General features: G+C 35.2%; 1 protein-coding gene and 1 long non-coding RNA gene across 2 annotated transcripts in view; one reads left to right on the forward strand and one right to left on the reverse strand.

The window, feature by feature from the left end:
* The window catches only part of LOC103519715, a 49,705-nt gene extending 37,998 nt beyond the window's left edge, over positions 1-11,707 (reverse strand). The window contains exon 1 of the long non-coding RNA XR_001809817.2: positions 11,636-11,707. This is a non-coding gene — a long non-coding RNA (uncharacterized LOC103519715). The remainder of the gene's footprint in view (positions 1-11,635) is intronic.
* A 955-nt stretch (positions 11,708-12,662) lies between these two features.
* On the forward strand, positions 12,663-13,259 carry LOC108253775. Its single transcript, XM_017448381.1, has one exon. The coding sequence runs from the start codon at positions 12,663-12,665 to the stop codon at positions 13,257-13,259; it is 597 nt and encodes a 198-aa protein (XP_017303870.1).
* The last annotated feature ends 1,182 nt before the right edge of the window (positions 13,260-14,441 follow it).

Genomic DNA, 14,441 nt, shown 5'->3' on the forward strand with positions numbered 1-14,441 from the left:
AGTTTTGTCTCTCACACCCATAGGTACATACCTACTTGTAATTATACCTACATCTTCTCATTTCAGCAGGTCTCAAAAGTTCCATGCCTACTTTTTCTCAAGTGTTCATGTTCTTCTTATAGGTACTTCTTGTTCATTCTTCTTTTATTTCTTCTCATTTGTTACGCCTTGAGCTTCTTATAAACAATTTTTCGGAAAGAAACACATCAGGGAGAAAAGTTTGTTTCGCTCGCGATGTTGTTAATTTATATTCGTTGCTCCATAATGTTTCATTATTTGTTTGAACTTTTTCTCCGTTTCGTTGTTTCATGTCGAATATGTTGTGGACTGTTATCTTGTTCCTGGAGGAAAAACTTCTCCAGAGCGCAAAATTGGCTCGTCTTTCAAATCCAGAGACGTTGCGAAGTCAGGAAAAACTCCTTTTGATATCTATGAACGATAAGATGACTATAATGACTACCTAGATAGGTATTATTTTGAATTGAAACTTTTATTCTACTTGTATGGTAAGCCTGAGACGCCAATATTGGCCAGCTGTACACCCAGGATCGGTTTGTACACCTGAGTTTCCCTTTGCTCAACTACCTAGATAGGTATTATTTTGACTTGAAACTTCTATTCTACTTGTATGGTAAGCCTGAGACGCCAATATTGGCCAGCTGTACACCCAGGATCGGTTTGTACACCTGAGTTTCCCTTTGCTCTTGGAGGAAAAACTTCTCAAGAGCGCAAAATTGCTCGTCTTTCAAATCCAGAGACGTTGCGAAGTCAGGAAAAACTCCTTTTGATATCTATGAACGATAAGATGACTATAATAACTACCTATATGATGCTAACACAACAACAAGGGAAATTTCTCTTGCTGGCGCTCACAGGCTTTTAGCCCATTTACCTTACATCGTGGTTCTAACTTACTTTTGACTAACACAAGCTAATAAACTTGAACTTAAAAGCTAGGTATCCAAATATTTTTAATATAAAAACTTCAAATTACCTTTCTTTCAAATTAATCAGTGTTGTTGTTTCTACATAAACTTTCTTTTCCTTTTAGTTCTCTCCTCATTCTGCTCTTCTTTCTCTTCGTTTGTTATTCTTCCACATTTTTCTTCGTCTTTGCAAAAACTAGGGATGGCTCTTGCTTTTGAGAAAGTCAATCTTTGGGGGCACATTGATTGGCTTTCATTTCCAAAGATAATAGCAATTCCTCAACTCCTGAGTTGGTTGTTCATATTTTCTTGTCTCAATATCTAGATCTGTTTGGCGCTCTGGCAAATATGATAAAACCAAAACCATAAAACTGAAAGTTCAATCAGTTTCGTACTCTATTCATAGGATACCTATTCAACTCCTGAGTTGGTTGTTCATATTTTCTTCTCTCAATATCTAGATCTTTCTGTTTGGCGCTCTGGCAAATATGATAAAACCAAAACCATAAAACTGAAAGTTCAATCAGTTTCGTACTCTATTCATAGGATACCTACTCCACAGCTTCTCGATAATAATTAAATACCGACTACGTGCTTTTCTCCAGGTTGAAATAAAAATCTAAACACTTTTTTCCTGCTTTTTCTCTCTCGAAAACAAGAACTTTGAAAGAAAAAAAAAAAAAAAAAAAAAAAAACGAAAGCTTTTTGGATTTCTTTCTAAATTGTGTATTTTACAGATAACACTCTTTTTTTAAAGGAGGAGAGAGGAATTTCAAAGGATAGCGAAAAGAAGAATATTTTCTGAAAGCGCAAGATAATACCTACCTTAGATTTAGATGAAGAAGCGAACATTTTAAACTTTTTCTTGAGAAATAGATAGTTTTGATAGATAAGGAATTAGCAGACTCAGTATTCACTCAATGTTCGTAATGATACTGAAGAACTTGAAGAAGAATCTAAAGTCAATAAAGAAACCTAAATAAGTAAGTAAGCTAGAAAGAGCTAATCTTGTTTGCACACATTAGAGTGAGAGTGAGACCTTCGATGGTGATGAGGGAAGAGTACGGAGTGGGTATACTTACCTAAATAAATATAATTATATACGACTAATTTCGGAAAGTTAAGTACATAATTATGTACCTATAGATATCAATAGAGGGGAAAAAACTAGAAAAAACTTACCCGTCACCAACATTAAACGCATAGAAAAAGCTCTCAATTTTGGCAAAATCTTACAAAAAAACCCATCACCTCTAATTCACAAAGTGTTTACTGAGAGCACAGCTTGATATCTATATGATGTCTAATACTTACATCTCCATATCTATCTCTTATGTCTGTCATTATAGGCAGCAATAATGTATTTCTAATGGATATTTCCTCAACTTCTCTCTATCTCGCATTGAACGGAGAGGGATACATCTCGTATTTTATTTTTATCAAAGTCCAATCCCCATCGTTTATATTGAATTCTCACATTAATGCAATCGTTTTTCTTTTGCTCTCCGCTTTGACCCTTATCAATATTTCAAGATTTTGTTTGTACAATATCACGGGGAGATGTTTTTCTCCATCATCCTATCCATCACCGTGAATATTTTATCTCTTTGGAATATCCTTCATCCCCTCCCCTTCCTTTCCCTTCGTGTTTTTATCAAACGAAAAGCTGTCCAAGTTCCTAGACAAGATGATGGGTCATTCGAAAGTAAAAATCCCCTTCCTTTCCCTTCGTGTTTTTATCAAACGAAAAGCTGTCCAAGTTCCTAGACAAGATGATGGGTCATTCTCCCCTTCCTTTCCCTTCGTGTTTTTATCAAACGAAAAGCTGTCCAAGTTCCTAGACAAGATGATGGGTCATTCGAAAGTAAAAATGGACTCTTTCGTGGGAATAAAAAACATGAGATAGAGGGTAAAAAACAGCATGTTTTTTAGATTCTGCTTTTAGTGGAAATTTTATTCGAAATACATATGATCTGAAAGTTTGGATTTTAAGTAAAATCTCATTCTGCTGATGGTAACCATAGTAGAAACCTAAATCGAAGTGTGAAGGGATTGAATTTAATGCCTTTAGATTCTTTTAGAAGGTGAGGAAAGTTTTTATTGTGAGATGAAAACAGTCCCACGTACGGTACGGTGGAGGTACCGGGTTCGATTCACGGTGGGGTCGCAGTTTTTTCGGCTCTGAGGTTGAAGTTCGGGGTGCTCTCAGCCTCGTGAGGACAATCGAGCAGCGACCAGTGGAGGCATTACCGGTGTAAAAAGATTATTGAAATATGGAAAGAATAATAAATTCATGATTTGATACTTGAAAATTTGGAGATCCATTATGTAAGTAGGTACCTACATATAGGTATTTCATATTCATTCAAAACTGTTACAAGACACTGATTTGAGCAGTTCTCCCACACTACACTGGCGGAAACTATTTCTTCTTGGAAGGTACCCAATTGATTTACTAGTAAAAATATTGATATTATAATATAGAAAAATAGAGAATAGAGAGAATTAACAACTACTCAAAATGAAATGAAAAAAAAGAAGTCAAATTTAGAGAAGATAATTATAAAACACTGAACTCAGAAGAAAAAGATGAAAACTATGAGGACGTAAAAGTATTAGAAACGAAATGGAAGAAAGGAATTATAAAAGTAATAAAAATTAATACAAAGCGATAAAATTTAATGACGAATATTAATCATCCCTTTTTGTGAACCAATATAAAAATACCTTTGAAGTAGAAAAAGCCAGTGGAGTAGATAGAAGCAAGAACTGTGGGAGATATGGAGGATGTGCTGTATGCTGTATGATGTAAGTTTGCACAAATTGTACGTACATTGATACCTACCTGGGAAAATATCAAAGATAGCTTATCCATAAGAAGAGACGGAAATAGTGATGAGATAGAGGTTACATTCAAATTATTGCAAGATACATATGCGTCTAAAATTAGTAACAATATCCTCACTGTACCCAATGACAATAAGTATTGTTTTATTCTTTTATTTATGTCCAAGATTTCTAGAAAACAATTGAGGCGAAAGTGATAAGTAGTAACTACGTACCGAGAACTTACTATAACATGTCACGCAAAGGGTGCATTGGGTCTCAAAAGTGAGTATTCCAACAGGTAAGCAATTTTCCAATATGACAGGGTAGAAAATATTTGACCCTCAGTTCGTACTTAGCCCTTGGCCACTGGCAAATACAGGGGGAATAGAGAAGTCGAAGCAGGGGAAAAAAGGAGATGAATGTTTAGTAATTATGACTGTCATAATGATCATGGAAAACTAGGGTTCAGAAAAAAAGAATGAGAAAAAATATTAATTAAGAGAAAAATTATTCATTATGAAAGATGATATTTTATTAAACTCCTTGGTCAATAAATTGTTCATTAGGTTTACCATGACAGAGAGAGAAAAAAGAGATATTAAACAGATATAAGATAGATAAAGAGAAGATGAAAAAGAAATTAATAGATGTAGGTCTGTGTTGACTTCATATGGAGGAAGAGAGAGAGAGAAAAATTTTATGGAAAAATCGTAAAAAAAGGGTTTTCTTTTTCAAATAAATAATATTTCAAAGAGATGTCACTACTCTGTTGCAATTTGCAATCATTCATTTAACGACTGTGGTTCACTATGACATTTCCCCCCCCCCTAAATCTCAACCAGATACAAATTATAAATCAATATTAGGACTCCTATGACAGAGCATACTATAAGTAAATTAAATAGACCTCAACTTTGAGAAAATGCGGGAAAAATGTTTGATGGCGAAAAAAAAAGTAAACAAAATCACACAAGAGTAGTGTGTTTACTTTCAGCTTTTGGAGAGCTTTGGTGGATTATGGGGGAATTTTCAGGGGATTTTTTCCTCCGATTTTTCTTTTTTAAGCTGAAATATTATGACAAAATAAGGTCACACGCAAGTTTGATGGCGAAAAAAAAGTAAACAAAATCACACAAGAGTAGTGTGTTTACTTTCAGCTTTTGAAGAGCTTTGGTGGATTATGGGGGAATTTCCAGGGGATTTTTTCCTCCGATTTTTCTTTTTTAAGCTGAAATATTATGACAAAATAAGGTCACACGCTGATGCTGGGGGGTCACACGCAGCGCTGGTGCTGGGGTTTTAACAGCTTAAGATAAAAAAAATCTGGTGTGAACATCACACGACTTTCCTTATCCTATTGAATGATGCTTATTTGAGTGTTCTTTTAGGTACCCTAACTTTTACATTCACACGCTGATGCTGGGGTTTTAACAGCTTAAGATAAAAATAATGAGTGACATACAAGGTTTGGTAGGAACCTAACACTTTTCGAATTTTTAACAGCTTAAGATAAAAATAATGAGTGACATACAAGGTTTGGTAGGAACCTAACACTTTTCGAATGAAGAATGGACGCATCAAAGATAGAACAAAGTTATCCTTTGATTTTGCTAAGGAATGTGGTCTCTGTAACTCTCTGCTTACGGAACTTACCGACTTTACTGTAAAGATACGTATCTATGTACAGAAATAAAGGACTATCCTCATTTAATATAACTCCAATGGCCTTGAAGTGAATTGTAATAAAATCAGAAACGTGTAAGGGATCAAAACTTAAAATAGACAGTCGAACTCGGGAAGGGGAAAAAATAGGAGAACGTAGGTAATACCTATACCTACGTAATACCTACAATACATATTCAGCCAGATAAAAAGGCGGAACGTATTAAAAGGCAGGTATTAAACTCTTTCTCTTTTCCTCTCCAGGAAAAGGAGGGAAAACGAAAGGTAGAGAAAGAAAAGGAGATATTCTATTGATTTACATATAAGGTTTCAGAATTTCAAGGGATTAAAGAAGTCAAAGGTACAGAAGAATTTACCATTCCAACATTCGCATTCCGGAAGAACATTCAAAAATACTTTACTTTAGAATGTACAGGTATTAACCCTTTATGAAACATTAACTCCCGGGACCACAATCTCATGTTACCGCTGAGAAAATCTGCTGATAATAACGGAAATATTAGGCACTAAATCACTAAAAATTGGAAAACCCCTAGGCAAAAGGATGAGTCCGGAGAAAGTTAGTGAGAGTAAGAGAAAGAAGGATAAAATGAACAAGGAAAGTGTAACAGAATGAATCAGAAGGGACTAAAAGGACTAAAAAGGGGCAAAGGAAAAAAGATTTCAGTCAAAAATTTCTAAAAATGTTCCCTTACGACCCTTACATTATACAATTGTTGCATTTTTAACTCCGAAATATGTAATAATATTCATTTTCATGTAGAATTTATGCAAATTTACGAGTAGAAGAATTTCCCGAAATATTTACCTGTTATCAAAATCCCAAATCTCGAGGATTTCAAAGAAAACGTGAACTCACGAGATGTACTCGTACGAGTACTTCTAAAAAATTTGAAATAAAAACGATAGAATATACAAGAAATCCTAAAACTTTGAAATCCTAAATTAATGGGGGTGAGACATAATCAAAATTTCAGGCGAAAAAATCTCGAGGACTATCAAAAGAAACAAAAACACGAAGGTTTTGACAGATGGCCCTCTCATCTACACTTAAGAATCAAAAGTACACCTTTACAATCTCAAGTATACCGAATCTCAAGATCTGATCTTGTGTTAATGATGTGTCTTAAAAAATAACTCCCCTTATCTTTTACGTGTAAGTGTTGAAAAAGAACTCGAGATAAAAGTTTCAACAAAAGAAGAACAAGAACAAATTTGTGTGTATGCATGAATCATGTCGCGAGATTATGTTGAAATTTATGCTATTAGTTTTGTCGTTTTCATTCGTACTTTTTACCGATAAAAGTAAATGTTACTTATTTATTTACTGTCATTTTATTGTTAAGTTTTTATAAGCTACTGAATCTCTAAATCCTCTAATCAAGATCGTTTGTTTTAAAGATTCGTCTTTTTAGAGAACGTGATTAAGTACGTTATTAGGTCGTCTAAAAAAATAACCTAAATCAAGTATGTAGATTAAATGAATTAATATACATAATTATTATGTATAAGAAGTATTAGGACACCCAGACGTTCCGTTTTTTTTTTTTTTTTAAGAGGTTTGACAGAGGGAACTGTAACTGCTATGGTCTTATCGTCCCGAAATCGAAGAGAGAAGGAAGACAGGATAGGAGAAAGCCAGCCGTTCCGAGAACAAACATTATCCCATCAGGATAAAATCGGCCCCGGGAGGGAATCGAACCCGCGGCCTAGCGCTTACGAGGCAGACGCACTACCAACTAAGCTAACTAGGCTGGCGCAAATAACTTATGGAACAACTTGGTTTTCTTGGAGAAAGAGTTTTACAAACAAAACTTAACGATAGGACTATAATAATAGTGATGTAACAATAGCAGTAATAATGATGGTAAACACGAGAATTTCATGGTTATTATTAGAAAAGGAAAATATACGGTGGGGAAGTTTGCCGAAAAATTTGAATAAATTGCCAGGGGCTAAAACAAAAGAATCCAAGTTTTTTAACGAAAAAAAGGTAGAAATAGAAGCTAACAGAAGAGAAAAAGGAGAAGAACGAGGGAAAAAGAAAGATGTATTTTCAATGGGAAGAGATGTGGAATAATTTTCAATTTTGATGTAAATCCCGGTTTAATATACTACAGTGGATTTCAAATTCAAGACTGTGGATACTTTCATGCTCTTTGAAATATAGGATGGTTGAGGTGGAAAATAGAACTCGCACTTACATACATCTGCCATGGCTGAAAACATGGGTATGATCTATTAAAGAGAAAATGAGTACAGGGACGCAGACTGGCAATATTGCATAAATTTATGCACATAATAACAGGCAAAGTATTTCTGCAATATGCACTGCGAGAGGCTCATAACATAAATTTAAAGCGTACTTAAGTAAAAGATTTTTATAGCACAAAAGTTACAAGTCCACCACCATGCGGGATATCCGTCGGTATGATCTATTAAAGAGAAAATGAGTACAGGGACGCATACTGGCAATATTGCATAAATTTATGCACATAATAACAGGCAAAGTATTTCTGCAATATGCAATGCAAGAGGCTCATAACATAAATTTAAAGCGTACTTAAGTAAAAGATTTTTATAGCACAAAAGTTACAAGTCCACCACCATGCGGGATATCCTAAGGCCTAAGGATATTAAAGGAACTTTTTCCCTTACATGATAATGTAATGCGGCCTACAGTTTTCTTCCTCTAAGCGGTTTATGCACTCATGTATACTATAGGAACAACATCACATCTCTGGAACGAGAATAAATGATGTATTCCTGGATCTACGAACACTCCACTACTAGAAAGAACAGGAACTGAGATAGTCAAATCCCATTTTATAATATCCCTAGTTGATAACGTTTGGAGGACATAAAGGGTAGATGTAAGACTCAATTTTGACATTACAAAACAATCAAAATTACTTAATATGCGTTCCAAGGGAAAGATCAAGAGTACCTAACAATAAAATTGACAATGTGCTTGAGAACATGGTTAGAATCGTCTGTGTATTCAATCGTAGGTAAGTGGTCCAAAACAAAGATGTTGGGATTGTGATAGACCCCATGAACATAACTGCAATACACCAAGAACTGCCAATTAAGGAATGCTTCAATCCGTGTAAATTTTTACTAGAACTACCTACTGAGTCAATTCTCAATGCATCCTATCTCCTAATATTCATTCACCTCTGAACATCCCACCTTCATTCTCCTCAGCAGACATATTGCTATTCATTCACCTCGAGATACGGTAATACAACGCATTGGTTACCAATAAACACACCATTGTACACCCAAGTGTGGATAATTCTGCGTCTAAGTATGTAAAAAGTGAAGCAAAACTTATGGCTACTCCTAATGAAAGTGACATTTCAAGTTGGCGCGTGGGATAGGAAACATTAAATGAAAGAACTCACGAGATGTACTCGTACGAGTACTTCTAAAAAATTTGAAATAAAAACGATAGAATATACAAGAAATCCTAAAACTTTGACGTCAGTCAATATCATTAATAAGAAATGAAATCAAAGATACTCGAATCTCTCTACCAGTCTCCACTCCCTTGTAGTAAGAATGTTACAGTTTTCCATTATGAGAGAAATATTACATGTATTTAAGATCCCATTAAAGATTTTCTATTTTAGAAATGTTCGTAATGAATCAGAGGGTGCGCGATCTTACATCATATCATGTACCATGGTAATAGTTGAATGATTGTTCAAGTGGATGGGGTGCGATTCGACATAAATCAGTCTAGGACAGTGGCGTAGCGTGTATGTATGGCGTGTATGGCGGCCATACAACTCAAAAGTTCACTCTAATGCCTATAAATATTCTGGGAAGATGGTAGATACCTGTTCGGCTTGGAACTGGCGCGTGGGAAAATGCTAGTCCGCATAGTTGATTATGGGGAGTTGAGGAATATTGGTGGCAATTCCTGCAGTTGAAAGTTGGTTTATTGAAAGCCTAATCCAATGATTGTTCTAGTATATGCTTACAAATAACTACAACATTTTTATGAATACCTCTGAAATCTGAAATACTCATCAACCGATTAATAATACCTACCTACCGACCTACCTTGCTCTGTATTCAACCTTTTCAGGTATAACAATCCTCCTCAGGAGGAAAAAAAAAAACCGATGCCTCCCAAGGTTATGGGATAGGGTTAACACATTTATCACTTCGTGGCTAATTATCACCGCTGTAATTAGAGTTTCTTTTGCCACCCGATAATGTAGGCATAATTGAGGAACGTGTTTAGGTGGTTCCGCTGGGAAGCCTGTATTTTCCTGAAACAAAAACACGAAGGTTTTGACAGATGGCCCTCTCATCTACACTTAAGAATCAAAAGTACACCTTTACAATCTCAAGTATACCGAATCTCAAGATCTGATCTTGTGTTAATGATGTGTCTTGATAATGTGTATCTCATCCAGCTGAAGAAGAAAACGATAGATACTGACATACACTTTCATCAAATCAGTCCAAGTATGGCTCAAAGGCTCTAATCTAAGAAGGTAAGGAACAACTGTCCTTTTCTCTCTCGCCTCCCTCTCTCTCTCTCTCTAGTTCCTTTGAAACTTGGTTAAATTCCACTTTCCTACCCTATAATCTAAAATTCTAGAAGTAAAGTAGGTTTCCCACTAAATTCTCGTACACTTTCACTTTTACAGACAGTCCGTCTTTCCTTCTCATTTTTCTTTATCTTTCTTTTTCATCCTTAATGCGATGTTTGTTAAGAAAGAGGAGAAAGAGCGTCAGTCAATATCATTAATAAGAAGTGAAATCAAAGATACTCGAATCTCTCTACCAGTCTCCACTCCCTTGTAGTAAGAATGTTACAGTTTTCCATTATGAGAGAAATATTACATGTATTTAAGATCCCATTAAAGATTTTCTATTTTAGAAATGTTCGTAATGAATCAGAGGGTGCGCGATCTTACATCATATCATGTACCATGGTAATAGTTGAATGATTGTTCAAGTGGATGGGGTGCGATTCGACTTAAATCAGTCTAGGATCTTGAACTCTGTACCTATAAGTTTCAACCTCTCCCCATCCCTGAGGAAAATGAAGATGGTAAATATTAGGGATAAATTCCTAATTCCTAGCTATACTGATGGGGGACTTGTTTACCCCAATCTAAGTCTAAGTTTACCCCAATCTGATCTAGAAAACTTTCGCAATTTTCAAAACTATAACTTTGTCTAAGGATCTCCCAGCTGTGCCTACCTATTTTCCACTGAACATCACCTGTACATAATTATTACAACATTTTTGTAGATAGATAGGTGGTCTTGGACGTATTTACAGACGAGATTTAATAAGTTCTTTGGATTCTTTCTTCGTTTTGTGAATAATTATGACAACATTTTTGTAGATAGATAGGTGGTCTTGGACGTATTTACAGACGAGATTTAATAAGTTCTTTGGATTCTTTCTTCGTTGGTAACTTTGTCTAAGGATCTCCCAGCTGTGCCTACCTATTTTCCACTGAACATCACTACCTGTACATGATTATGACAACATTTTTGTAGATAGATAGGTGGTCTTGGACGTATTTACAGACGAGATTTAATAAGTTCTTTGGATTCTTTCTTCGTTTTGTGACAAGATATTTAAAAACATGCGGTTTCACGCTTTCCATTTGACGTGATGGGAGAGTATATTTTCCACTGAACATCACCTGTAATAATTATGACAACATTTTTGTAGATAGATAGGTGGTCTTGGACGTATTTACAGACGAGATTTATTAAGTTCTTTGGATTCTTTCTTCGTTTTGTGACAAGATATTTAAAAACATGCGGTTTCACGCTTTCCATTTGACGTGATGGGAGAGTATCTTTTTTTCTGAATACTATGGGGGACTAATGAATTTCCTTGTCTCGAAAGGAAACTTTTTTTGTTTCATAATTTCATTTAAAAAAATATTATTAATAATTTTTCCCACTTTTTGCCTGAGGTGACATTATGGTGGCAATGTCTGAATAAATACTTTCACTGGGGTAGGTAGTTTTTTTCTTACTTTTAATTAAATTCTTCATTAATTATTAATGTGCACAGAAAATTAAAATCCCTTATGGAAGACCTTCTTGGCAAAAGGTAGCACAATTCTTACAAAGGTCTTGCACAATTCAGATGTAAATCGACTTGGACGGAGATCTATATAGTCTATAAATGTTGACAAACTATTACTTACCACACGGGTCCAAAAAATAATTGCTTATAATATATTTTGTGCTGATTGTATCATAGTTCTGTAATCTGTAAAAAAAAGTCTGACCATCGAAAATTTGACCCGATTACATTACTTTCCTTCCTATAGGATAAGGAAAGTAAAAGGACGGAGATCTATACATATAGTCTATAAATGTTGACAAACTATTAGGTACTTACCACACGGGTCCAAAAAATAATTGCTTATAATGTATTTTGTGCTGATTGTATCATAGTTCTGTAATCTGTAAAAAAAAAAAGAAAACAATATTAATTTAAATTCAATGGCTAAATGAAATATGTAATGACATTGACAATGAGAAAGCCAGTGTAGCAACTCTAATCCTGTAGAAAATCGTGAACAAAATGCTGAGCACCCTCAAATAGGAGACCCACTTTGAAATAAGATTGGGGTTGTTGGAGTTTGATTCTTTGGTAAGTTTGGGCTTAAGTCTGGTTGAATCTCGAAGTCAAATGTATGGAAATAGGGGTCATATGGACTTTTACTTCATTTCAGAAATTCAAGAAGGACGAATCCTTCGAAATTCAAGAACGGGCAAAATCAGTTAAAACACCTTTCAAAATTAGTTAGGAGACAAGCTCTTGTACTTTGAGTGGTCATTAATAGCTGAATTTATGACTTGTACTCGAACCATCAACCTCCACAGGCGAAGTCCACCACGCAAAACCACTACACCACGGAGGTTGGTATAATGGTATATTAATCTCGGTTAGTTTTACGTCAAGATTAAGAATGTATGAGCCAGCCTAGTTAGCTTAGTTGGTAGTGCGTCTGCCTTGTAAGCGCTAGAACGCGGGTTCGATTCCCGCCCGGGGCGGATTTTATCCTGATGGGATAATGTTCGTTATCGGAACGGCTGGCTTTCTCCTATCCTGTCTTCCACAGACGAAGTTCACCACGCAAAACAGAGAGTTTGGCAGAGATTGAAAATCTTATCAAGAGAGAGAACCTAGCATCAGAAAGAAGAATGTTGGAGAAATTTACAACTATGATGCAGGAAATGAATAGTAAACTATTAAAGACGATTGATGAACAAAATGGGAAAATAAAAAAATTAGAAGAAGAAAACAAGAGCCTGATGTGGAGACTAAACGACATAGAACAATATTCGAGACGATCTAATGTCCAGATTAATAATATTCCTGTCGTTGCTAACGAAGATATTGGAGAACTACTACGCGAAATGGGCGAAAAAATAGGCGTACATATTGATTACAAAATGGACATACAGGCCGCCCATCGTGTACCATCTCGGAATGAGAACAGCAAGCCCATCATTGTCAAATTTACGAATCGCGCCAAAAGAGATGAATTCCTTGTTGCAGCTAATAAGAAGAAGCTCAAGTGTAGTCAACTGGAGGCAACCAAGGAATTGCTGTTTTCGGCCAATTCCCAAATCTACGTGAACAATCATCTATCACCAGATAACAAGAAGATATTTTATGAAGCGAGGAAGTGCGTGCGTGAGAGGAAACTGAAGACTGTCAGGTTCAGAAATGGGAAAGTCTACGTACAGCGAGATGATATGTCGCGACTTACGCCAATCCGCGATCTGGACGACTTGAAGCCATTTCTCAACCATTGATTCTCTCCCCATTCTCTGTACTCTTTTTTCTCCTCCCCCCTTTTTTCTCTCTCTCTCTCTCTCATTTTTACTTTTTTTTACCCATATTTTATTTTGTCTGTCTTTCGTGCGTTTTCAAACATTTATCTTATCTCTCTATTGTTCGAGTCTGTCCTTTTTTTTCTCTATTGTCGTCTTTTCCATTTTTTCAGGTTTTCATTTTTTTTTATTTCTCTTCAACGAGAGTCTTTTTTACTATGCCCTCTGTTTTTACTGCCCTCTAATAAAGCTAGTTAGTTAGGACTTAATATTTATGGATTTATTAAGTGCAATTCCAGATAACATCTTTCAAAATGAAAATAATTTCACTAGTATAGATGAAGCACGTCAGTTCATACAACATCAAGGTCTAACGATTTTTCACACCAACATCCGTAGTCTAAAAAAGAACTTTGATCAACTTACAGTTAATTTAGAACATATTTTGGATAGAATTGATATTTTAATCTGCACGGAAACATTTTATGACAAAGTCTTGCCGTACTCCTTTTCGATCCAAGATTTTGAATTTTACCATACGACACAAGCTATCAATCAAAACGCAGGAATAGCTGTTTTTGTTAAGTCCTACCTTCAAGTTGATGTTCAACAAGAAATAATAGAAAAAGCAAATTGTTTAAAAGTAGATGTGAATTTTAACAGGAAGAATTATACAATTTTAGCTATTTATAGAACAGGCGAGAGTAAACCTCAAAATTTCATCCAACAGCTTGACCATTATTTACATTCAAATTCACTTCACCACAATTACTTTCTTATTGGAGACATGAATATAAATATACTACCGGATAATATGACTGATCTAGGACAAAACTACCTAGATACTTTAATGACCCATAACTTTGTTTCTTGTATTAGACAGCCTACAAGGAAAGATCTAAAACGAGGCAATACTAGTTGTATAGATCATATAATGTATGTATAAATCTTCTCATCCATCTGATTTAGAGAATATAAAGACAGCTCTACTACATACACAACATATAACGGACCATTACTCGACAATAGCTACCATAACAACTGATCAAGTAACTCATACTGAGGATCCAAAACACAAACATATTTTAAATTTCGAACAACTAGATCAAGATCTCTCAAATGAACGTTGAGAAGATGTATTGTCATGCACTAACGTAAATGAGG

Source organism: Diaphorina citri, unplaced genomic scaffold (genome assembly GCF_000475195.1).
Source record: "Diaphorina citri unplaced genomic scaffold, Diaci psyllid genome assembly version 1.1 scaffold67, whole genome shotgun sequence".
In the NCBI taxonomy this organism is placed as follows: domain Eukaryota; kingdom Metazoa; phylum Arthropoda; class Insecta; order Hemiptera; family Psyllidae; genus Diaphorina; species Diaphorina citri.

What these genes read in the sequence shown, in the direction of transcription:
- LOC108253775 (XM_017448381.1), top strand. Translation starts at nt 12,663, where the DNA reads ATGATGCAGGAAATGAATAGTAAACTATTAAAGACGATTGATGAACAA.